Source organism: Amphiura filiformis, chromosome 4, assembly GCF_039555335.1.
Source record: "Amphiura filiformis chromosome 4, Afil_fr2py, whole genome shotgun sequence".
NCBI classification, from domain to species: Eukaryota; Metazoa; Echinodermata; class Ophiuroidea; order Amphilepidida; family Amphiuridae; genus Amphiura; species Amphiura filiformis.
Genome location: NC_092631.1, coordinates 27140804 through 27164949, shown reverse-complemented (window position 1 = coordinate 27164949; position 24146 = coordinate 27140804). Strand labels below are relative to the sequence as shown.

At 36.2% G+C, this 24146-nt stretch overlaps 1 protein-coding gene across 1 annotated transcript in view; it reads left to right on the top strand.

Annotated features, from left to right (window-relative positions):
• LOC140150094 (uncharacterized) overlaps nt 1–15792 on the top strand; it is a 68545-nt gene extending 52753 nt beyond the window's left edge. Inside the window, exons 15-19 of the mRNA XM_072172099.1 lie at nt 2987–3004; nt 3552–3753; nt 5569–5898; nt 10313–10360; nt 13923–15792. Coding sequence (XP_072028200.1) covers nt 2987–3004; nt 3552–3753; nt 5569–5898; nt 10313–10360; nt 13923–14153 — 829 coding nt within the window. The 3' untranslated portion in view covers nt 14154–15792. The remainder of the gene's footprint in view (nt 1–2986; nt 3005–3551; nt 3754–5568; nt 5899–10312; nt 10361–13922) is intronic.
• Nucleotides 15793–24146: the final 8354 nt, after the last annotated feature.

The window sequence follows — 24146 nt, the reverse complement described above, 5'->3', positions numbered from 1 at the left end:
TTTCAAAATCACTGATCCCACACCATCCAAGTCATCCTTAGTCTCCCCTTGAATTGGGTGCTAAACACTTTAATGTTTTCAGATACCATTTTGATATATTAACCTTGTTCAATTGACTTTTTGCCAAAATGTGATTCTGTGTTATAGTTGCAGAGGTGTTACACCTCAAATGAGTTTTTTTTGTATGTTTATTTATACTATAGTCCATTTGGCTTCCTCAAGGCAATGATGTCAGGACTTTGTCACAGTTAAGCTGAATTTATACTACATCGCTGAGCGATAGCGATTGGTTTCTAGCCAATGAGGTAGAGCGCATTTTGTTCCGTTGTGAAAGCGCGCTACCTCATTGGTCAAGTTCACTCGTCGCTCAGCGATGGAGTATAAATTCAGCTTTACTGGTGTGCCACCTTTGTAAATGTGCCACTTCTTTAAGTCAACACATATGACTTAATACTGTGCCCACTGGAGCATACACTGATGTCACTTCCTCAAGGAGGCCAAATGGACTATAATTAGTAGTTATAGAGGTAAATGTAGACTAGATAGTGATCTTTGTATAATTAAAGTAAGACCTCAAAATAATTTTACCTGAGATAGTCGAATATCATCAGCACTTGGCAACTTGGCACATGCTTACAGTTGTTGCCAGTTCTGTTTAGATCACAAAGCTCACAGTCTGCCTACAGTCAAGATTACATAATATATGATCAGAGAAGGTAGCTTACACTTCCCAAAATGCATTTCTCCCATTTCAGTTATCTGTACTGATTTGCTATCCATTGCAACATGGGTTGATAGTGACAAAATGTACCTCAATGAGCAGAGCACATCCAGATCTGGTAAATTATGTGTATTGATTGACTATCGACCCATGTTTAGCCAGTCTATTCGCAAAGTGAAACAAAGGGAATGTGTACAAAGTGATTGGAGTGTCATTTGATGGAATGAGGTGATGTTGGAAAGGATTCTGGGAAGGGCAAGATACCTTCTCTGATGATGTATGACTATCTGGTAAAACAAATTTGAAACTTTACTTTAATACCTCAAGAGCATTGCATGGTAAAATGTAGGTCATGTGATAGAAATTAAATTGAGGAATTTAGCCACAACCAGCAACATTTGCTCTGCTTGCTGTACCTTGCTTGTTGTAACACGGAGAATCAAGCAAGTGATTGATCAACCTAGTTTGTTACAATGCTGCTCCCTCCCTATATGTAACAAAATCAGAAGCAGATCAAAATAACATTGATGTTTCTTACTAGTATAAAGAAACAGTATTGTAGCCAGGACATTTTCATGGTGGGGGGGGTGGGGGGTGGTGCATGGTGGGGCAAGGCAAATCAAGGGGGGATTTGATGAAAATGATCATAAATGGACTGAAAGGTACATCAAATTCTTAAATATCAGGGAGGGTGGTCAGCATTTGGGAGTAGGAGGAATGGGAGGGGGGGGGGGGGCAATACTAATCATAGGAAAACTGCCCCTGGCAATGCCACTGATAAAAAATATAACCAATATTTTGAATCCCCTCCCTTTCTAACCAAACTAGTTTACAGGGCTATGTTCTGATTCCTGTATTTTCTACTCATTTTTTGCACAGGCTTGTAATTTTGCTTGCTAAGTATCCACCAAGCATGCTCCATTTTATCATACATTTATTTCATTCATTGTTCCTGTTTTGCTGCTTGCACTATTTATGCTTTAATTGCATATTTTGATAGCATATAATGCTTCACTTAACTGTAGTGTATTGCTTACGTATTGGTATCCACAGCATGTTTGATGCAATGTAAGCAAGCAAATTGAGTACTTTGTACACTACCAGCTTCCTATTTGACCCCAGAGGTACAGTGCTGCCCTTCTACATTGTGGCTACTCTACTGTGCAGGGCCAATCCACTACCAGTGTGTGGACTGTACATGGGAATCTGATGTGGGTACTGGGTACTCCTTAGTACCCACACAGGTACCAATGAAGTATCTGGGCAGTAGACCTCTGGGGATGGCAGCAATAGGAATCTGGTAGTGTAAGCAAGTAAATTGAGGACTTTGTTGCCAAAGTAGATTTTTATGATACATCTAAAATAAAATAAAACACGAAATGACACATTTCTCAGGAATACATGTAGGAACTATAATACAATAATACAGGGGAGACATTGAAAGGTGTTTAAAAATGCCTTTGAGCAAAGGGAAAAAATAGAACGGACAAAGTGAATTTGTACTTTCCCTTGAGTGGACATGTTGCTTTTAGCAGGGCTCAGAGCTGGCAGTTGGGCACACTCTACATGCAGAAGTTATTGGTTTTAACTTCTGCTTCTGATCAGATGATAGCTGATTACCATAAAGAAAAAGTCATTGCAGCACTTAATATTAATTTTTTTACCTAACTTCATATCAGTATTGCTACTAACCATATGTTTTGTATCATAATGATTGCTACCCATTTGTTTCTATGTTAGACCGCTTCTTACAAATACAACATTTAATCCTTTTGAAACGAACACAATTTATTGTTGCATGACCTTTCAAGATATTAATTGACAAATTTACCACTGGAAACTGCTAGGTATCAATCATTTTGATACAGCTTGTATATATATACACATGCTGCATAGCATGCACTTACTAAATCAAAGAACTTGCTTTTTTATCTTTTACAGACAACAGCATTTAGAGGAATATGTTTAACTTCAGCTCATTTTCATTTTCTAAAACTTGGAACCACTTGCAAAGAATGGCTTACCTTATTCACCAAGTAGTCTCGCTAAACCCACAAGGCTCACAACCTCAAATGGGGTCATGACCTGCTGGTCAGCAACCTCTGTAATAACTAAAACATTATCTTAACTCATTTTCATACTAATGATATATTATACATATGCAACTAACCACCATTCATAGTTGTCATTTTGTGATTGGCATACTAACCTACTAACCCTTTTTTATTCACTTTTCTACACATGCATTCAACTATATGCCAATAGGCCATGCCAACAGTTCATGTGAGTTTATATAAAGTTAATACATGTGCGCAAATGTATTAGAGGGGTGTCTTTTTGTGGAAATTTGGTTTCAAGTCTTGTTGAAAAATAAGTTTTCATATCTGATAGTGTTTTATTTTTGGTTTATCCTTACTTTTTGTGTACATTTTTGCGGTTCTAAAATATAAAGATCTTTGTTTATGATTCAGATTATTTCTTATCCAATAATAAAAAAGTAATTCTTATATAATGTTAATAAAAAAAGGTGATCTTACTGGTCATATTTTTTTTCATTATGATGAAACATAATATTCATTGAATTTTTGAGATAAAGCATGCAAATTATGATCCAAAATGTACTTCAGAAAGTGCAATTTATCTTGTGGCGAGCATTTAAAAATATAACTCCACATTGAAAACTTGTGGTCTGAAGCACATTCCTGGTTAATTAGCAAAGGGAAAATTTACCCTAAGATTTAACTTAAACACCTACAGATATCAAGTCAATCAATGTTAATGAGTACTAATTGATATATTATTAACCAATTTCTTTTCATAATCTACATAGTGGATTAGACATGGATGACCTAGAAGACCCGTGTACACCACCAGGTGTGTGCTTAGATATGTCTTCCTCGGAGGATATACCAGCCATGATGGGAAAGGCAACAAACAGCCATCAGATGCACTCGGGAGTCAACGGAGACCTGTCATTCCGTACAGCTAGCAATCCGGACTTGAACGGATCGGGGTCGGCTTCGAGCTTACAGGTAACAAATGGCAGGGTTGCTGGGAGTAAATGATGATGTTTGATTGTTAGATATAAAGGCTATGAGTTATTAATGTGTGAGTATGGGGTGGGGGCATGTGTGTGTGTGGGGGGAGTATGGGGTGGGGTGTGTGTGTGGGGGGGGGTGTATGATAGTGAGGGAGTGTTTGTAAACATGGCAAACGAGGACATGCACATGACAAATCTTATGTGTAAGTGGATGCACAGGAACTTCCTGGAAGGTGTTACTTGATCAAAAAGCATGCGAGTCGACACTTGTCGTTAAGTCTGTGGTCAGCTGACTAAAACTCAAAATGTGTATGTCTGTGGTAAGGCAATGACAAATCTGTCTGTTTGCCAGGTATATGTGGTGGGTTTTGTGGGTGTGGGGGTGGGGGTGTATGTGCATACAAGTCAAAATGATTGACATATAGATAAGGTCAATCGTAATATTTTGAGCAAAATGGTTTGTTTCATAACAGAGGGAACTTAATGGCTATTCTAAATATTATCCTCACTCCCTTCTAAGTTATCCTGATTTGGAATTTGAAAGAAATTTGTTTTGATAAATTGTTTGATAGATATTTTGATTTAAAGGAAAATAAAAGTCACCTCCCCTCAACTTTTGAAATTTTAAATTTTGGATGTAAGGAGTAAATTTTGAATAGTCCATTAAAATGGGAGTGCATTAACTCTGATTACTATAATGTATTTATCAAGTTTGCTTTATCCATTTATCATGGTATTGAGTGTTAACATTAAAAGTGAGGGTGCCAAATCAACTAACTCCATTCAAATTTACCAATAGCAACATTGCTCATTTTATAGCATCCAATTATTATGATCAGAATATGCAATCTGATTCTTTTGTCTCTGGTCAGGGTGTGGGTATGCAAGATAGTGTACAAATACTTGTGCATGAAATCGCTTATTTTCTGAATGAAACCTGTTTCACTTTTCTTTCCTATCGTGCCATAAAACTACACTGCTCAATTTTTCAATATGCATTTTAGAGGCATGTTTTTCGTAATGTTCTGTTTTTATGCTTTTATTTATTTTTCTTTTGTTGTGCCACTTTGTACACTTTGTTTTTCAAATCCGAACCCCCATATTCGTTTCACTTTCTGTTCAATATCTAACAGATTATAAACATATTTCAATTTCATTGAGTAAAGACGAAAAGAACAAAAAACTAGATAGCATTGAAACATTCCTCATTGTGTTTTAATCCAAGTTTATTTAATCACATGCCATAATTCAGTTCAGATAATTAAGCAACTATTTATTTCATATTCAAAACTAATTCATTAGGTACATACCATGATAAAAACCACAAATGATGAAATATGTCGATATCTAATTATTTTGTACTTCCAATGAATGATTTCAATTTTGAAATCCTGAATTTAAAGCAAAATCTATCCCTTTTGTATCACAAATCATAGATGTCATAGAATCAAAAACAATTAACCAAAATTCAAAACTGTGTTCAAGAGTTTGCCAGAATTGTCAGACATAATAAACAAACAAGTTAACACATTTATGGATTTAGAAAGTTATTTATCTCATAATTCAGAGTGTTTGTCTTTGGTCCGTCAGGTTGCTTCAGAACTTATCTTTAAATCTCAGGAACCAACCCCCCCCCCAAAAAAAAACCCTTGGCATTCTGTAGTCATATAAATTTCCAATAGCATACGGCAACAATGACAGAATCTATAAAACTTTGTTGCACCAGTTAGGATGACAAGTATACTTTTGATCTTCTTTTTGCTCGTAACTTACAATTCTCTTTCCCCCTAATCCCAACCCTCTCTAGCATGATGGTTTTAAAGCACACGGAGCAACACCCAACACCCCAAATCGCACAGCAGACGATAAAGTCAATAACATAACGGCTGCCGCTGCAGCCATTTCCATGGCTGCAACAAGCGCCACCGTCGGGGCTAGTGCCACCGCATTCACCTTTGACACCAGTATGACTGACGGAGTCACTCAATCAGGTGTCAGCAGCGTGGTATCAAGCCCCGGCGCTGGCGCTTTCCCTCCAACGCCAGACGATGATTTTGAGATAGACCCCCTTAGTACTGCTGGTATTTCGTCATCTGTGTCTGCAACTGCTGCAGTGTCTGTCGACCCAAGTGATGTGGTATGTTTTTTTTTAAAGTTTGCGACACACTTTCCGTTTGCACCCTCTCTCCTAAACTGTGCCCAGTTCTGTTTAAATTAGTTTGAACTTGCTGTTAAATTTATCATTCAGAGGTCAATTTTATAAAAAAAGAAATATGTTGACGGTTGAACTTCAAGACGATTACTCCCTAAGATATCATAAATCAGATTTGACCTCTGAACATAAAATTTCATGGCATAAATTTCAAACTGATTATAACAGATCAGGTCAGATATATTCCCTGCTAATAGCCACAAAAAGTAGAGCACAACTGTACAGTACATCTAAGCTGATACATTTATACAGATTTTTGGCTAAAGCATTTAACCTCTGACCTTAGGCGCAAGACAGGTAGAGAGAATTATTTCTTTACTTTGTTGCAATTAGCTTTAATTTATATTATTCAGTTTTCTACTTTCCTTATATTTTTTTCTGTTTTGTAACATTATTTTTATAGCACCAGTAGTTGAGTTTGTTACTTTTTTCAGTTTTGCTTCTTTTTACCCACCAGTAGTTGAATTTGTTGCTATTTTTTCAGTTTTCGCAAGGAACAAAGTTCCGTTTTTGCCAAAAAAGTTATTTTTTATACTTTGTTGTATTCTCAATGCTTTTGATCCATTACCTACAGATAAGCAGTGGTCTGTTTTTGACAAAACCAAAGAGTCGCTCATTTCATTTCCCAAGCACAAGCCAGGTAGTTCTAAGACAATGTGAAATGAAGAAGCATTTGGAATCGATTGTTTTCATTTTGTTCAGTTTGATGTGACGGCATATTTGATGCTAATTTTATGTGCCGGTTCCACTTTTGATATGAGGTACAAAATACTCTTTTCAAGGAACATTGGCATATGGAATAGCTGTTGCACAAAAGTTGCTGTACTTATTTTGTTGAACAAATTGGATTAAGGTTCACAACGGGGCTATCTACAGGAGCTGTGGATTTTGCCTATTAAAGTTGCTTGGTATTTCTTCTGTGCCAACGACAGGTTTCATGCTTTTTTTTAATCAACTTGCCCATTGGTCCAGTTGCTGGAGTCACAACTAGCCTGCCAAAATTTTAGCAAACGTTTTTTGAGACAAATATTCGCTGAGCATATGATCAATTGAGAGTTTTAAAGGTGTGTAACCTGATTGACAGTCTCATCCCCATTTACCGCGGTAAAATTCAGATTTTTTTTTGGCATCAGCAGAAAGGTCAGATTTTCTCATAACCCAGTACAATTTTAGGCTTAAGATATGTTTTGTTTTGAATGAAAAAGTAGCACCCTCATCCCATGGTGGTGTACCATCCTTACTGTTCTATGGGCCACTGGGATACACGGATTTGCTTCTAATAACCAAATTTGGAATTGGGTTGCTTCGGTTATAGGACTCAATGTAAGGGGTACAAAACCCATTTGAAAAAATCGGGCCATAAACCTTTAAATGAGTGCCTTCAGTTGAAAATTTTTAAATGCCATATTCGAGCCCATGTCCACACAAGTAACAGAAAGAGCATGCAGAGGGTATGGGGCAATTATGGGCCACACATTGTTAAAGAAAGTACATGCAACATTACGTCGTTGGGCAGGAAAAACCTCGTATGTGTCATTGGCCGTGAACATGTTTATAGGAAAACCTCCTATGTAACCTGTTGGCAGTTTGTTTTAAACATGTTCAGGGGCCACTGCCAAACGACGTGAGCTACCGGTAACAATAAATTCTAGAATCGGGAGTAGGTCATCAATTATACAGTACTGCATATATACTGCAGCTGGTCATGTATGTTCCTATTGGCTCTATGGTGCCATGTAGGTAGTCCCAGAGAACCTTCACATTGTCTTAACTTAGCACTGATGCATTGAACTGAACTGCATAAACTGACTGTACACACTGTGCATGGAGCAATGCTGCATGATGTAAAATACATTGAATTGAAACCAAAAATATATCATAGAATGTTTCCCCAAAACCATTTCTTCTACCTCCATGCTTGACTCTTTTATTTTTCACTTGTGTAAGTCACTTTTCCCTATCAAAAGACATTGCACTGTCTTTCACTTCTATTGCACCTTGCACACAATTTAGAGACTGTAAAATGGAAATTTATCATCCGTTAGGTTGATAAATTGCCCATATACCATGATGCATTGTAATTGGATTACAATCCAATTAGGATGCGTTGTGGGAAGTGAGCGAATAGCTAGTTATGATATTGTTACTATCAGCGAGTCACTGATGTGGGAGTGGTTTCACAAGCGTATCTATGTGGTTTCTTTAAATGTGTGCCTTGGTATGTTTTTTAGTAAACGATTGCATTTTGAAGCTGTACCCCATTAAATTGCCACTGAAGTCAGTGACTTGCTGAGAGTATGAATATTATAGAAAATAAATTGGCCTATTTCTTGACACCTATGAAGCATGATGTGCATGTTTGATGAGTATAATTTGTACTACACAAGATTTGAGGCATGCTAAATCTTGACCAATCAACTTGATTCAAGATTTAGTTGACCAATCAACTTGATTCAAGATTTAGTAAACTTAATTATGAATGATGAGTCTCAACACGGCGATGAGTCTCAGAGTTATCCTTTCACACTTACTGATACAATTCTTGTAATGATCACATCAAAACAAAACAAAGCAAGACACTACAGCCAGTTACATAATTTGCTCTGGAATGAGATTGATATGTGTGCATGATCCTGTTCGACTTGTCAACATGTATGTGTGCATACGTTTAATCATGTTTGACTGGTCAACCTTTCACATACACATAAGGATTTCTAATGTACAATGTATGGCTGTGTTGTGCATGCACAGTGATTCAAGTCATGCATTCATGATCACTTGGTACCTGATTTCAATCTGATAAAAACAACCATACTTTTTTATTTACACACACACACACACCCCCACAACATCACTAAAAGATTACTGAAAACATTGTGTCAGGGATTTTTTTTGTGCTTGTAGTGGGCCACCACTCACCAAACAGAGTAATGTGTAGTGAGCAAGAGATGCATCTATTACTGTAATAATTTAACTGTGCGACAGTAGCATGGACTTTTTGCTATTGCTTTGTGAATCTGGATCCTGTATTTAGGATACAGGGCCTGCACATCATGCTCAACTTTTGTCAAGGAATCAGAAATCATTGGTAGATTCCCAATATCTAAACAGATCTCCGGCTAAGTTATAATAAAAAAATTATCATTAAATTGTAAGTTGGTTCAAGTAATTTGCAAAAGGTTCTGATCCAATCAATTTCCATATACGGTTGAAAGAAAGATTATTCTTCATTTGTTCTGTTCAAATTTTCTATTCTTGTGGTATTTCTTTGTTGTTCATTTCAACTCAAGAACCATAAATCCAATGCCTTTTTTAGCAAATTGTAGCCATTGGAATGGGCAAGAATATTATTGAAAAATTTCCACTGATATCTTGCAACAAACAATTCATTTAGCTATTGATAAGATATATTTGGGTTATGCCAGTTGAAATCCATACACCCCTATGGAAGACACAACCTTAATCTTACATACGGGTAGTGTGAATTTCAAATGGTGTTACATGATTGGGTGACCCCATTCAAAACCTACACCTTTGTGTGTGAAATTAAGGTTATGTCTCCATATGGGAGGTGTATGGATTTTAAGTGGTATAGCCCATTAGGTGTAAGCAATGAAATGAACCAATTGAAATGTCGATATAACATCAAAGAACCGCTATGTCAATGATAGCATATCTAAATGCATATATCTACTAACACTAACACAATCTTATTAAAGGCAATAACTGCATTTTATAGCATCAACATATCTGCCAAATGTGTTAAGTTCTGTTCTGACAGCCATTGTAACCAGGATGTTTATTCCATTTGAATTCAAACCCTGTTGGAATGACATCATCCATAGTGCCACAATTTCACATGGATAAGAGCTGCCAATTTGATGTATAAGTATTGCGATAGTGATACAAGCCCAACAAAACATTTGCTTGCATCATCCAAATTTGAGTCTTTTGTGTCAGTCCAAGTATAAAATGGAATGAACCTGAACAAGTTTAACATTAGAAGTGCTGAATAGTACCGCGGACATGAGGAACTGTATACAGGGGCGGATTTAAAGTGGGTGTACCCGGCGCACGCCCCCTCTAATTTTTGCAGAGCGGTGCCTGACTTTATGTATTTTGGCAGAGTGGCGCCTGACTTTGTGTGGGTGCCGAGCCTCCGCGGCAGCGGTGGTGGCTCAGCGCCCCCTCTATTGAAAATTCCTGGATCCGCCCCTGGTATATCAGCATAAATTTTGTCAGAAATTAATCCACATTGGGCAGTTTTGTTGATAAAAACAAACCATAAATTTTACTCACTTGAGTGGCTTTGTTTGTTGGTCACTTCTTTTCTCCACAGAGAATGGTTTCGTCAACTAGCGCAGCAAACCCTGCCAACAAGCTAGAAGTATGTTGCTGATAATTATATATCTTCTGTGTGTTTGTGTGTGATTGCTTGCTTGCTTGCTTGCATCCAAAAACTAAATTTAGTTAGCATGCTCTGTAGAATGTAGCGTAGATATACTTCTCATGTGCATGAAATGTCTTCAAACTTTTATTTTTATAAACCTTTCTTTTTTTAGCCAAAGTTTTCATGAAGATGGTGTAAACACTAATAAAGATAAAACAGTTTTGCACGTTCTCATAATTTATGTTTTTAGGGTCCAGTGTAATATTTCACTTCATCAGCTGCAGCATATCTGTGTTTCATAACCTGACATATTTTGTTCATTTTGTTATCATTTTTGAAAGAAATACTTTAAAAACTATGACGTAGTTGCTCTTAATCCAAGGATTTTCTTGTGAAAAAAAACACAGTTTTAGAAGAGAAATTAAATTAGATTTGGTAATTTTCCCCTGGAATTTTTTCTTGATTTCCTCCAAAATCATCAACAAAAAGGGATTAATAGGAGAGTCAAGGTCAGGCCCAAAATGTGCTGTCCCATATTTATTTCTTATTTAACCTGGGTTGAGCATTCAATGCACTAGCATTATTCTCCCAAGGTGCCCAGGTAGAATCTAGTAAGAATTGCATATTGTTATATGTAATTTTTAGCCTAGAAATTTGTAATTGAAAAAAAAAACCCAGGATGTAATATAATAGCCTGGGCTTTGATAATCCTAACACCTTCAAAACTGCACATCATAAAAAACGTTGATGTAGATGATGAAGCCAGGCAACAGCCACACCCACATATGGGTTTTAATAGCAATAGGCAATTTGAATTTAAAATGTACAAAATAATCAATGCAAATAAAATAGTCAAGGACGTAACAATTTTACATGTATTTTATGATGTAAAAGTTATACGTTTCAATGTCATTACATTCCTCGCTGATCTAGGCATGTCAAAGGTCGCATTACTAAGTCACCAAGCTATATCTTACAATTTGAAAGCACATCATTATTAAAGGTGGTGGTATTAACACTTTACTTCATGATTAACTGCAAACAGTAGTGAAGGCTGGGAAACACATTATGCTAACGTAACTGTTCAATCATAACTTCCATCAGAAATGTAACCTGTAAAATTGCCGGTGTTGGTTGTGGATCATGCTAATTTTGTACTTTCGTAATATCAAACACTTGTCATTTATTGTTTTCTCAATTTTGTTGTTTGCATGTAATATGTGGTTTAATATTTTTGAATGTTGTTTAAAATGTTTGTTTGGTTGTTTCTTTTTTTAAATTTTTTGCATTGGTGCTGTGACACTTCATCAACATAATTGAAATGTTGAAAGGTGTGCGAAGTCTGACAGGCGTTGACAATGATCTTAATGGCACTTTCGGGAAAAGTTCAATGTTGATGAAGTTTTTAGCTACCTATGTTGGAAGTTTTAATTTATATTTACATCAATGTTTCCTTATCTTTTAAAATTTTAGTTGACTGCGAAATGGATGTTGTTTTGCATGATTCCAAACAGATATTTTGTTTGTACAGATGTGTTCCACTGACATCGTTGACTGCATGGAGCACAAAATGGGTTACTGCATTAGCTGTCTGGAGCACAAAAAGGTTAACTGCTTTCATTTCACCTCAGCAGTTAACTCATTTGTGCACCAAGTAGCTAATGCATTTAGCACTTGTGTGTACCAAGCAGACGATGTGTATATTTTGTTTCAGAACTTGTCATCCATTTTGCAACTTATAATGCTGTCTATCCCCAATCCAAAAAGGCAATTAATATGAAAACTGACATCAAAAGCAGGGTTGAATTTATACATGCTTCTTTACTATTTATCCCTGATAACTGTAGTTTAATAAATAAGCATAAACATTCTCTTGGTCAGACTGATTGCCCACAAAGACTGACCTCAACAAGCACCGATAAAAGAATTGTGCACATGTGATATATGTCTGTGTGTCTCCCATCTCACACATGGGGTGTAGATTTCAAATGGAGTCACCATTCAGGTAAACCCATTTGAAATTCACACTCCATATGTGGAAGATTAAGGTCATGTCCTTCGTAGGGGGTGTAAGGATTTCAACTGCAATTGCCCAATTTTGTGCAAAGGGAATAAACAACATGTGCATGATGTCTTGACTGCCAGTATACAAATATTGACTGCTATGAGGGGCATGGTTAAAATTATAGGCCCAAGGTGATCTCAAAACCATGACTAGGCATAGTCATGGTTTTGAGATCATCGAGGGGCTATAATTTAAACCATGCCCCGAATAAAAAGCTGTCAATATTTGTTTTATATACCAAATCTTAAGATTCTTGTCATCTGCTTGGTTAAAAGCATCGATTTTGGGAAGAGAAATTAATAGTTTCAAGGCGAACGACACAGATCATTACAATCTGCGATTTCCAGCGTAATTATAGCGCGAAAACATTAACGTAATGCGTAATATCATTTTACGGTGATTGGGAACAACGCACACGCAGAACTATGCCCGGGGAATAGTTACTTTTGCGGGCATAGTCAAAACTATGCCCGCTCTTTTAACCAATCAGATTTCGGGAATCTTTAGATGAGGTATATAAAGTGGTGTGTTAAATAAAACCAATCCGAACTGGAAACATATTTAGTTGTAAGTGCAAAATAGATGACAGGTTCAAAGGTAATTTTATTTTAGCCTGAAAAGGTAAGTGACAAATGTTATTGACTAAATAAAAGTTTATGAGCTCTGTTTCTGTCCTTGATTGTGGGTCACTGATTGCTGTTCTTGCCGTGATTGTCTCAAAATGGAAGAATATTACTTCCCTCTAATTGACAATTATTCTTATGATTGGCACAATTATGGCATTTTGCAGACAGCAAATTGAGATATTTTGCAAATCAGTATTAGGCCAAAAAAAAAGGTTTGTCTCAAAGCTTGCGCGCGCATTTGTAAAAGCGCACGATTTGACAAAAAAGAAATGCGGAAATTTTTTTATTTCAAATTTTTTTGTTTTTAGTTTTTTCCAGAAAAAATCGTGAAAATCACTTTTTATCAAAATACCATGAAAAAAGTCGGGAATAAAAAAAATAAAAAAATCTTGTGAGCTTTGAGACAAACCTTTTTTTTTTTTGGCCTTATAGGCCTCACTTTGAAGTAAAACATTGTGTTTCAATGGTGATTTGAAGCAGCGCATAATTTGAGAGTGTTTGTAATGGGCTATTCCATTTAAAATCCACACTCCCCCTGTGGAAGATTTTGGAAATATCTTCCACAGGGAGGAGTATGTTTTTCAAATGTAATTAGTCAGGGTTAATCATTTTGAAACCCATACTCCCCTTGTATTATGGCTTTACCTATATCTTCCACAACTGGAGAGAGTATTTCAAATGGAAGTTACCCAACTGTCTATTCTATTTGAAACTCATACTCCCTCTGTTCCAAAGTCTTGCACAGGGGTAGTGTGGATTTTAAATGGAATAGCCCCATGCCATAATTGTTTCAATCATAAAAATGGCTTATGTGCGTTACTTCCACTGTGTTTAATCACATATATTTAATCGCTTTATCCTTCCACAGGCATTGGAATCCAACAAAAGACAGTCGTCATCAGGCAGTATGAAGAAGCTCTCTGGCCTGAGCAGCAACAAGAGTTTCACAAGTAACAAGAAACCAACCACGTATACAACTCCTGCGCAACCCATCATGGCGTCGAATGGTAATGCGTCATGGCAGATAGAAGGCTATGGGGATCCTATGGGTGTAGATGTGTCATCCAATAAACGCTCTACGATGACAACGGAACTGTGATACGATATGCCTGTGATTGATCACATGGGTATAATGGACAAAAACATGGTTGGGGTTGTTTGAGAGACATCGTGGGTAGCGTTATGTACTGACTAGTAGATGGCGTGATGCTGCTAGACCTCGCACGACTCATTAATATAGGATTATCAATATAGATGAACTTTCATGCTAACATATAGGAGATATTACATGTAAGTGGTTCAATTGTCTATGTGGTTCAACTTGCATCGTCATTGTACTAGTGGCTATCTGGACATGGACTATATACATCGGATTTGGGCCAAAGCTGCTGTTGGGTGCCTTTTTATATATCATGTGATTTACTTACTGGATATGCATGATACATGTCTTCTGATAAACATAAAGCAACACTTCACTTTTTGTGGATAATATCCAGACAAGGTCCACTATTATACTGTAAGCCTGTTTTAGTAAGTATGAATTCCACTTCACTTTAAGCGTATTGGCTACTAATTTCCGCTGATGCATTTTATGTACGGTAAAGTGCCTTCCACTATACCTTTTAGCAATTGCCTTCTCACAATTATAAAACCATATCATTTAAGGAGTATCTTTCGTATCTAAAAACATGACAATGTTCAAAGCCTTACTGACAAAGTCAACCTTGTCACATTTCAATTCAATTTTGTACTATTAGAAAACATAATCATTTAGAGAACAAATTTCATATCAGAAAGTGACATTCGTCATATAGCCTTATTGACAAAGGAAACCTTGTTACTTTTCACTCACGTTTTGTACACAGCGAGTGCCTCTTTGAAGGTTTGTGTTATGAACTTTTATTATTTTCCATGCTGATGCTATGGACATTCAAAGATTTGTTAGACCGATGGAGAGAAATCAAAATTTGGGAAATGATAATACCTTTGCTAGTCTTTAAAAATAATAACATGTTTCTACTTCCAACACGGCAATACACGTTTTGCTGTGCTATAACCAACACACCTTTTACATCCCGGATGTTTCCACTGAAAACAATAGGGACTAGCACTGGACCAGCGCGTTGCATGCTTGGTGTTAATGCACCCTATATTGATGTGTCATGTTGATCAGAAATAATGGCACAGGCAGTTTGAACCGAGCATGATTACAGGTCGAACTGTATCCGACGTGGTAATCATTCTCAGTATAAACATGCTAAATGTGGTAAAATCCTTTTCATAAAACAATAGGGACTAGCATTTGGGTATTAGCGCAACTTAGCATAAGTACTGTCCATTGTACAGTCTCCTGAGCAAGGTGAAAAAGAGGGAAATCAATCTTGTACTGTGGACTTTCAAAATGGCAGTATCAATTGACTTTTTCGGTAAATCCCATAAGCCTTTGCGAGCACACCTGATATGTCATCATTTGACGTCACGCCGATCTGCGCCGATGCGCACATCGTTTATCGAACATTGTTACTGCGCATTGCAAGTTGTCGTGACGTCAAATGACAAGTTCTCAGGTGTACTCGCAAAGCCTTATGGGATTTACCAAAAAGGTCAATATCATGTTGAGATAGTGTTTTATTGAATTGATACCGAATTGAAAGGGTATCTTTAGTGATGATGTTCATTAGATTGATTAAGGGCTGGGGTATGAGCGTTTGGACAGTATTTATTGTGGGACATTAGAGCACATCAGACATATCGAATTGCATTCTGAATCTGAAGAATGTCCTTCTGATATCAAATAATTTTGATTTTTGAAATTTGAAATGTATTACAAATTTTATGGCAAATCGTTAAAAATTGATATTTTTGATATTTAACAGTACTCGAAGTAAACTTTATAAATCTGATGATTTATACTTGAAGTGTATGTAGGTGGGATGAAAAGCCGACGATCAATTGAAAATTTTGACCTTTCGTATTGAAGATATGGATTTTTTTCCCCAAAACACCCAAAAAAATTAGGTCTTTTTGGGAAAAAAATCCATATCTTCAATATGAAAGGTCAACATTTTTAATTGATCGTCGGCTTTTCCTCCCAGCTACATACAGTTTAAGAATATATCATTAGATTGATCAAATTACTTCGAGGACTGTTATATATCAAAAATGTGAAAAATATCAAATTTTAATAATTTGTCATAAAATTTGTATTATATCGTAAATTTCAAAAAATGAAAATTATTTGATATCAGAAAGACATTCTGCGTATTCAGAATGCAATTCGATATGCCTGATGTGCTCTCATGTCCCACAAAAAATACTGTCGAAACTCTTAAAACGCTCATTCCAGATTCCTTAAGTTGGATATAGCAGAAAATTGATACGTATAATGGAAGTATTCAAATTATTGTATTCCAGCAATATAAAAGTAATCAGGAAAGAGATTTTATTTGAATTTGATGGTGTTCTCAACATATTTTAGGATGGTGTTTTCAGTATATTTTAGCCTGTAATATGGGCAAGCAAATTTATATTCATAAAATGAAAATTGTCGTAACAAAATAACTTATATGAATAGCATCATATAGTCTGAATATTGAAACTTTCGTTTTTGAGATGAAACTTTCAATTTTGAGGCGATGCTAATTATTGATTGTATCTGTTGCCATAGAAATTTGACACTATACAGTAAAATGTTTTAAACCAAATCAAATTTGTTAATTGGTAGGATATTATTGGAATTAAGGAGTAGTCCATTTGTATTCTTGTCATCATAGTTACTATGTGCTTTATTTTTCGAAGCCTGTGAACAGCTGTTGTACTTACATATTTTGTCATAGCATGTGGTTGATCATGAGGTTATTCTGTTAACCACAAAATTGAATCATATATAAATGGGATTGAATTTTAAGATACAATAGACTGTTATTTTAATAACAAAACTGGAAAATTCTATTCGCCGTAGAAGTGATGATGTAACAGGATTAACTACCATAGCAATTGGTTCAAACAATTTTTGAATATACATGTACCGTACTGCACTAGTCCGTTCACACAGTACCTCTGCATTGAATCATAGATGTCAAAGAACACTGATAAAGACCTAGATCGAAACTCGAAGGAATATGCATATTGTGCTGATCACTCGCACCTGTAAGATTAGTATCTTTAAAAAGGGCGGTATTATTCAATCTATGATTGCAGACATACACAGGTAATGGGTGCAACCTGCTTGTAGTGCAGGGCAATATATTCAAAAATTGTTTGAACCAATTGCTATGGTAGTTATCCTGTTATATCATCACTTCTACGGGGAATATGGATGGCTCACTTTGTATCTTTATGAAAAGGTTTAAAAGTCACCTTGCAAAATCCGAAGAGCCTATTAATATGTGTGCCTTCTGCGTTTTGTAGTCGGAACAACGCATCTTTTTCATATTTTCGTAAGCTTTCTTATTGCTATTTAATGTACGGTAGTTATGGTGAGGTGCTTAAATCTGAAGGCATTGGGCTATTCCAGTTGAAATCCATACAACCCTTTTGGAAGACATGATCTTAATCTCCCACAGGGAGTGTGAATTTCAAATGGGGTTACCTGAGTGGGTGACTGCATTTGAAATCTACACCCTGTGTGTGGGAGATTGAGGTCATGTCTTGCATAAGGGGTGTATGGATTTCAACTGGAATAGCCCATTTGGTGCACCCAAGTTGTGTTAAGAACAGGTAGCATTATTAGGCCTCTTCTGAACACCTGACACAGGACAGGGCCAGGAATCCTCACACTTAGTGCATATGTAAAGATAAAAAAAAAAAAAAAAAAAAAAGCGCAGTGATTTATAGTGCGCTACGCACAGGCACAACGCCTAGACGTTGATCCACAAGCCTCAGCACACTTTACACACAGATTCATTACACCTGCCTGATAGCACACAGATTCATTACACCTGCCTGTGTATAAACAATAATCACCCAAGATCATAGACTAATAAACTACAGATCATTCACCAACAGGCAAAGTCCCTGTTCTTTGAATGCAATGAGAATTCATGCATATTTGCCGATCGTTCTATCATGTGTTTAACAAATCACGCACTTCATGAACTCAACTCTATGGTGCCTGTACATTTACGAAAAATATGTTGAGACTTGTTTTAAAAAAAATATGCTGTAACAGATTGCATATTTATGCACACGCTTCATGGAACGATTGGCCCTTATTAACAAATGATGCTTAACTTTGCCTGTTGGTGAATCGTCTGTATCTTTATTAGTCTGCCCATTTCATGAAGAAAAGAATACTCATGAAGTAGTTGGTATTCGTACACAGACCATGGAATATATGTTACAATGGTCTATGGCCTCTTGCTGTATATTGGCGGGAAGAAACCCAAAAAATGATAGACAATTTATGTTAAGGTCACATTTTAATCCTACCTCTGGAATTTATACATGTAGTAGTACTCAATCATTCTTCAACAGCAAGTGTGAGTTGACTTTTGATTTTTATTTCTTTTTAGAGTTTTACTTCCTTTTTATTTTGAATCCCAGTGATTTTGATGTTAAATCTATAATAAGCAAATCAATGTTTACACTATATCATTGTATCTGTGCCATGTAGATAGATTTTATTTTTTATTTTCTGGGTTATATTTAAGTGTTTTTGTATGTTTCTTGTGCGTAACCTTGTGGGCACTACTGCTTGTCTTACAGAGCCCCTGATTGGTTAATTACATGATGTAATCATCTGACTAACCAATCCAAGCTTTTATACATCTCAGCAATTTTAAGCTTCAGCCATTTTGGCTATTATTACCATATCTCTGATTGGCTCAAACATGATATACCCCCTCTTTGCAACCAATCAGAACAGTTCTTAGAGGCCGATAATTTGGCTGGTAGTACCCACAGTGTTTAGCCATTTCAATAGCCAACAGGTATATAACACAGCTAGATTCCTTGAGTATTAGTTGAAAGACGGTACCCAGGGTGTGCAATGATGTCATTGCCTCAAACCGAAAAGCACTTCAGTATGCATCTGGACTTATACATGGGTGCTGAAGTTAAAATATCAAAGAGGAACTGTTAGACCAAGTTTGGAAGAGTTTGGCTATTACATGTAGGTACATGTACACCGAGAAAGGGATGTATGGCTGTGATATACCTCAGTTATGAATGGCTTGTCTATAAATGTTAAATGGCAAGTTGCTTAACTTGCACAGTGTTCTTCAAAATGACAAACAAATAGGTTTTGATTGAATGTTAAGATTTTGTGGCCGCATATTAGGAAGGGGTGATGTTAAACAACCAAACATGTTTTACATTTATCTGTAACCTAATCATGGTATATAATATTTTGTATGTAAAATTGTATAAAAATAACTATTTAACAAAGTGGTGTAAAATTTTATATATGTAGAATATAGACAAAAGAAATTATCCACGAGCGCCCCAACGTTTGTCACAAACATTGTAAATTTGAAGGAAAACAAGTTGAAAACGGAATCAAGAGTTAAACTTATTGAAGTGAACGGTGCATACTCAGACTGTAAAAGTGGATATTTTTTGCTCGATTAATTTGACGCCATGCCAATTTTGAACAGGGTCGCCTGTTTTTAGATTTGCGATTCTGGGCTTGCTAACATTGACCTATAAAAGGAATATTTTTGATCGTGTGTGGTTATTTACATGGTAGCTGCTTGGATTGGAATGATAAAAGCAAAGAAATAATGTCCACTTTTTAGTTGTTTTTCCCTGCTACTGGTATCTTTGAAGTTCTAGCTTATTTTATTTTATGCTACCGACATAGCATTTTGCTTAGTGACTTTTTGATGGTGGTGGTGTATGAATTATATCCCTCATTGTGAGTGCAAAATTATATTAGCTTTATAAAAAAATAAGTGTTTGTGTAATTTGTCTGCCATTGGTGCAAATGATATCATACTTGTACATGTACATACCGATTGGCAGTGTTAGAAATAGGCCAACATTTTCAAGGACTGTAAGGTCTCAAACCAAGAGGCCCTTGTCAATTTTACGGGCCAAATCCAAAGAATGTAGCATTATCTTATGGTTAGGCCTATACGAGGGGGTATCAAAAAGTTTTAGAAATCGTCCAGAAGTGAAAGAGCTATATCAATGAAATTTTGTCATTGCAATCACTGGTCCTTATGTACACTATGGTGCAAAAGCGGTCTCATAAGTATGTTTACTTTTTTACAGGCGGCTAGATGCTAATAACCTGCTGCCCCAGTTACTGCGCATAAACTGCAAGATTGAGAAAATTGAGGCAAGCAGCGTTATTAAGATCCTGCATTTGAAGGGTTGCAGTGCCTAGAAAATCGATGATGAAATGAAAGTTATCTTCGGTGGTGATTGTGATACTGTCACTGTTGCTTTTTGGAAAATGAATTTTTATTTCATCACATTTTTTGGGCACTGTAACCCTTAAATGGAACTTAATCATGCTACATGCCTCAATTTTCTCCATTTTGCTGGTTATGCGGTTACATATAGGCAGGTACTGACATCTAGCGCCTGTAAAAAAAGTAAACATGCTTATGAGACCATTTTTGTACCATAGTGTACATAAAGACCAGTGATTGCACTGACAAAATTTCATTGATATAGCTCTTTCACTTCTGGGCGATTTCTAAAACTTTTTGATACCCCCCTCGTATATTAGTCTGTGCTGGAAAAGCTCAAAGAGGCCATCCCACTTTGGGTTCAAGTTCCTTAGGGAATTAGTCAGGGTTGAAATGTTATCCATGTAAATTCTGTTCTGTCTGTTATCAAAGTAACAGTTGTAAGTTGGTTCCTCTGTGGTGATCTGGCCAAGTAGGTTGCTCCTTAAAACTTTCAATGTCTGTTCAGAGCCATTAGGGCTGAACATCTACTAGCTCCCATTAAGTTTCAAGGGTTTTGGGCCTAGCGGCCGCCATATTTTTAACACCGCTGATTGGCATGGTAAATATTGTACAGTTCAATGCAGTATGGTAAATTTCAATAGAGTTTTGGAATTATCAAATATGGGTAGTGTCATACCATATTTGGGCAAATCATTAGTAAATACATCACATTATGTTATGGCTGGCACTTGAGTTTCTTTTGTAAGTTTTGTCCAACAAAAATTGTTTGGTGCGACTGAAAATTAGTACTGTACAGAAATTAGGAAATGATAGTCAGCTTTAATGTATATTTGTACATATATTGTAAAGATTTGTAATAAGTTGCAGAACCCATTATTTTACATTGAATATGATTTGGTGTAATTAAACTATTAGTCAATGATTGATTTATAAAACAGGTGCATCTTCAGGTGGTATCACCATTTTCTTTTTTTTTGTTTTTGGGGGTCATGGCAAAGTGAATTTCCTGGGGGTGTCAAAAATCTGAAAATGTTTCCTAAAATTTGGCAAATTGGTCGGCAAGCAGGTATTTCCCATTTGTTTTATCCCAGTGGGCATAGGGGAAATGAATGCCCCATGCCTGTAACTTGTGCTGTGCTGCTGCTGTTGTTAATTTGGTTGGTAAAGCAATGGGTACCCCAACAGGTGTGTGTTCTGAATACTTTTAAAATCCAACGACAATTTCTTTCACACTTCACACCGACATCGCCTGGCTAATAATTACTTGGTACAGCAGAGATACTAAAATAAATACCCGGGATCGATACACGTGAATGTGCTATGCACGATTTGATATTCAGATGATAAATCTTTGGATACCGGGGTAAAAAATAATGAATCTTTGGATACCGGGGTAAAAAATGATGAATATCTCCCATAATTTTTTTGTTCTAAAGAAGCCATATTTAGATCCTTTCACTTGAACATGTGTTGAAAGGATATGATAGTCATTAGCTTGAGTATTGAGAAAGAAGCGTGCGTCTTGAACTCAAAAACTGACCAAAATTCTGATTTTATATTGCGTTTGTCCTGTATGGACTTCAGCGCATAGGCTAGCTGCACTCACTACTCCCGTGGAGGCAGTATAAAAGTGGATGACCATTGACCTCAATGACATATACAAGCTTACTCACACACAGAGAGGTCAATTACCAGGCTATTGTCAGTAGCCTTGGTCATGTCCTCGGCTCATTATGCATCTCAAAGGTCAGAACAAAATGGCCATGCGTGGCTGTGGATTCAACCTACCATGGCGATTTCTGCCATGAAGATATCGGGGCGGTGACACTGTGCACTGCTCCGTAACAGTTTGTCATTCTAAAAGCTTTTTTGTTACACAAAAAGAGTATAAATTAGCCCATTATAAAATAACAGCTTACAATTCCAAGACGTTTTCTTTCATTCAAAAATATTTTATCATTTAACATACAAATGCTTTTGAGAACATATTAATTGGATTAAAAGTCATTTGAACAACATCTGTATGGATATCAACCCCAGATTTCCAGTAACAGTATCCTTATATAGGTTCATAAAGTGCAAAGTAATTTGCACTAGAAGAATATATCAGAATATTGCAATGATTTATCAAATGGAAAAAATATGTAATGGTGATAATGAAAGAAGAAATTACTTGTGATGAAAGTGTCAATAATTGTAGCTGTAACAAACTCATCAACAAAGCAAACATTAGACTTTTCCAGATGAAATCCATACACCCCTTATGGAAGGCATGACCTTAATCTCCCGCATAGGGAATGTGTATTTCAAATGGGTTACCTGACTGGATGACTCCAACCCTCTTTCTGAGAGATTAAATTTATATCATAGGGTGTATGGATTTCAAATGAAATTGCTGTTTTTGTATCGCATGGAATGTTTATTATTTCCGATTTTATCACCATCATTCTTTGCTTGCAGTGTGCTAGTCAGCAGATGAGAATGATGGCCGGTACAATTGGACATGGGTTATGCTGACGGGATCAATTTGACTGTATCATTGAAAATCTGTCTCTGTAAGAAAAATGTGGTGTTACAGGCAAAATCATTGATATTTATCATGTGATGAAGAATGTAGTCTCAGTACTTCTGTGTTCATTGAATGAGTTGGGTCTATATAGCATCAATGGGTAACTGAATACTATTACTTGGTAATGCCAGTTTGGTGCAGGAAAAGTAACATCCCTTAGGTGAGATGTGGCGTTGTATTTTGTAATTTTGAAAGGCCTGGTGGAAAATGAGAGGGCAATTGATGTATATTTACTGTTCAGCATAATTTGCTTCTTAATTTTACTTTTTATGTAGGTGCTGCAGTCAAAGAAAGGAATGATGAATCATGGTAATTTGATTGCTGAATTGTGCCCCCGTAAGGTTCTTTTATACATCGGAGATATTTTAAAATGTTGCCAAATTGATGGAAATGAAATTCATATTTATATGGGCATTTAGCACTGAATTTCCTTCAGATAATATTAGGGCATCAAATGATTTTCTAACTTGATTGTGTTACAATTCTGAATTGTTTTATGATAAGGCAAAAAAAAGGTTTGTCTCAAAGCTCAGCAGCATGATTTGTAAATTTGTGAGATTTGGAGAAAAAAAATGCGGATTTTTTTTTTTATTTCAAAATTTTTTTTTTTTAGTTTTTCTGGAAAAATTGGCGAAAATCAGATTTTTTTTTCTCCAAATACCAGGAAAAAACGTGTTAGGAATAAAAAAAAAGAATTGCATTTTGCATTTGTTTTCAAACCACTCGTGAGCTTTGAGACAAACCATTATTTTTTTTTTGCCTAAACTATATATACCAGGTCATTGTCAAACTGGACATTTGTATAATCAATAATTATTATCATGTATATAATGTATTTTGTGTAAAAGATTATTTTTGACCAGGGGATGTTGTGTCCATTAGTCGTGTGTCCATTTTGTGTGTGTATAGACCTGGACTCATGTTGACTTATTCAAAATAAACATATCCCAAAAATAGTAATTACCCGCTTTAATATGAGACAACTCAAAATCTATGCATCAAAATTTGTGGCCATGGTGACTCTTTGAATGCAAAGAGATGCAAAATCAAAAGTTGCACTAAAAAGTACTCCAGTGATGTACCATTACATTCTCTACATGATTGGTCAAGGATGACTCGCGGTGACCAGTGCGCAGGCAACAAAAGTAACATTTTCAATGGG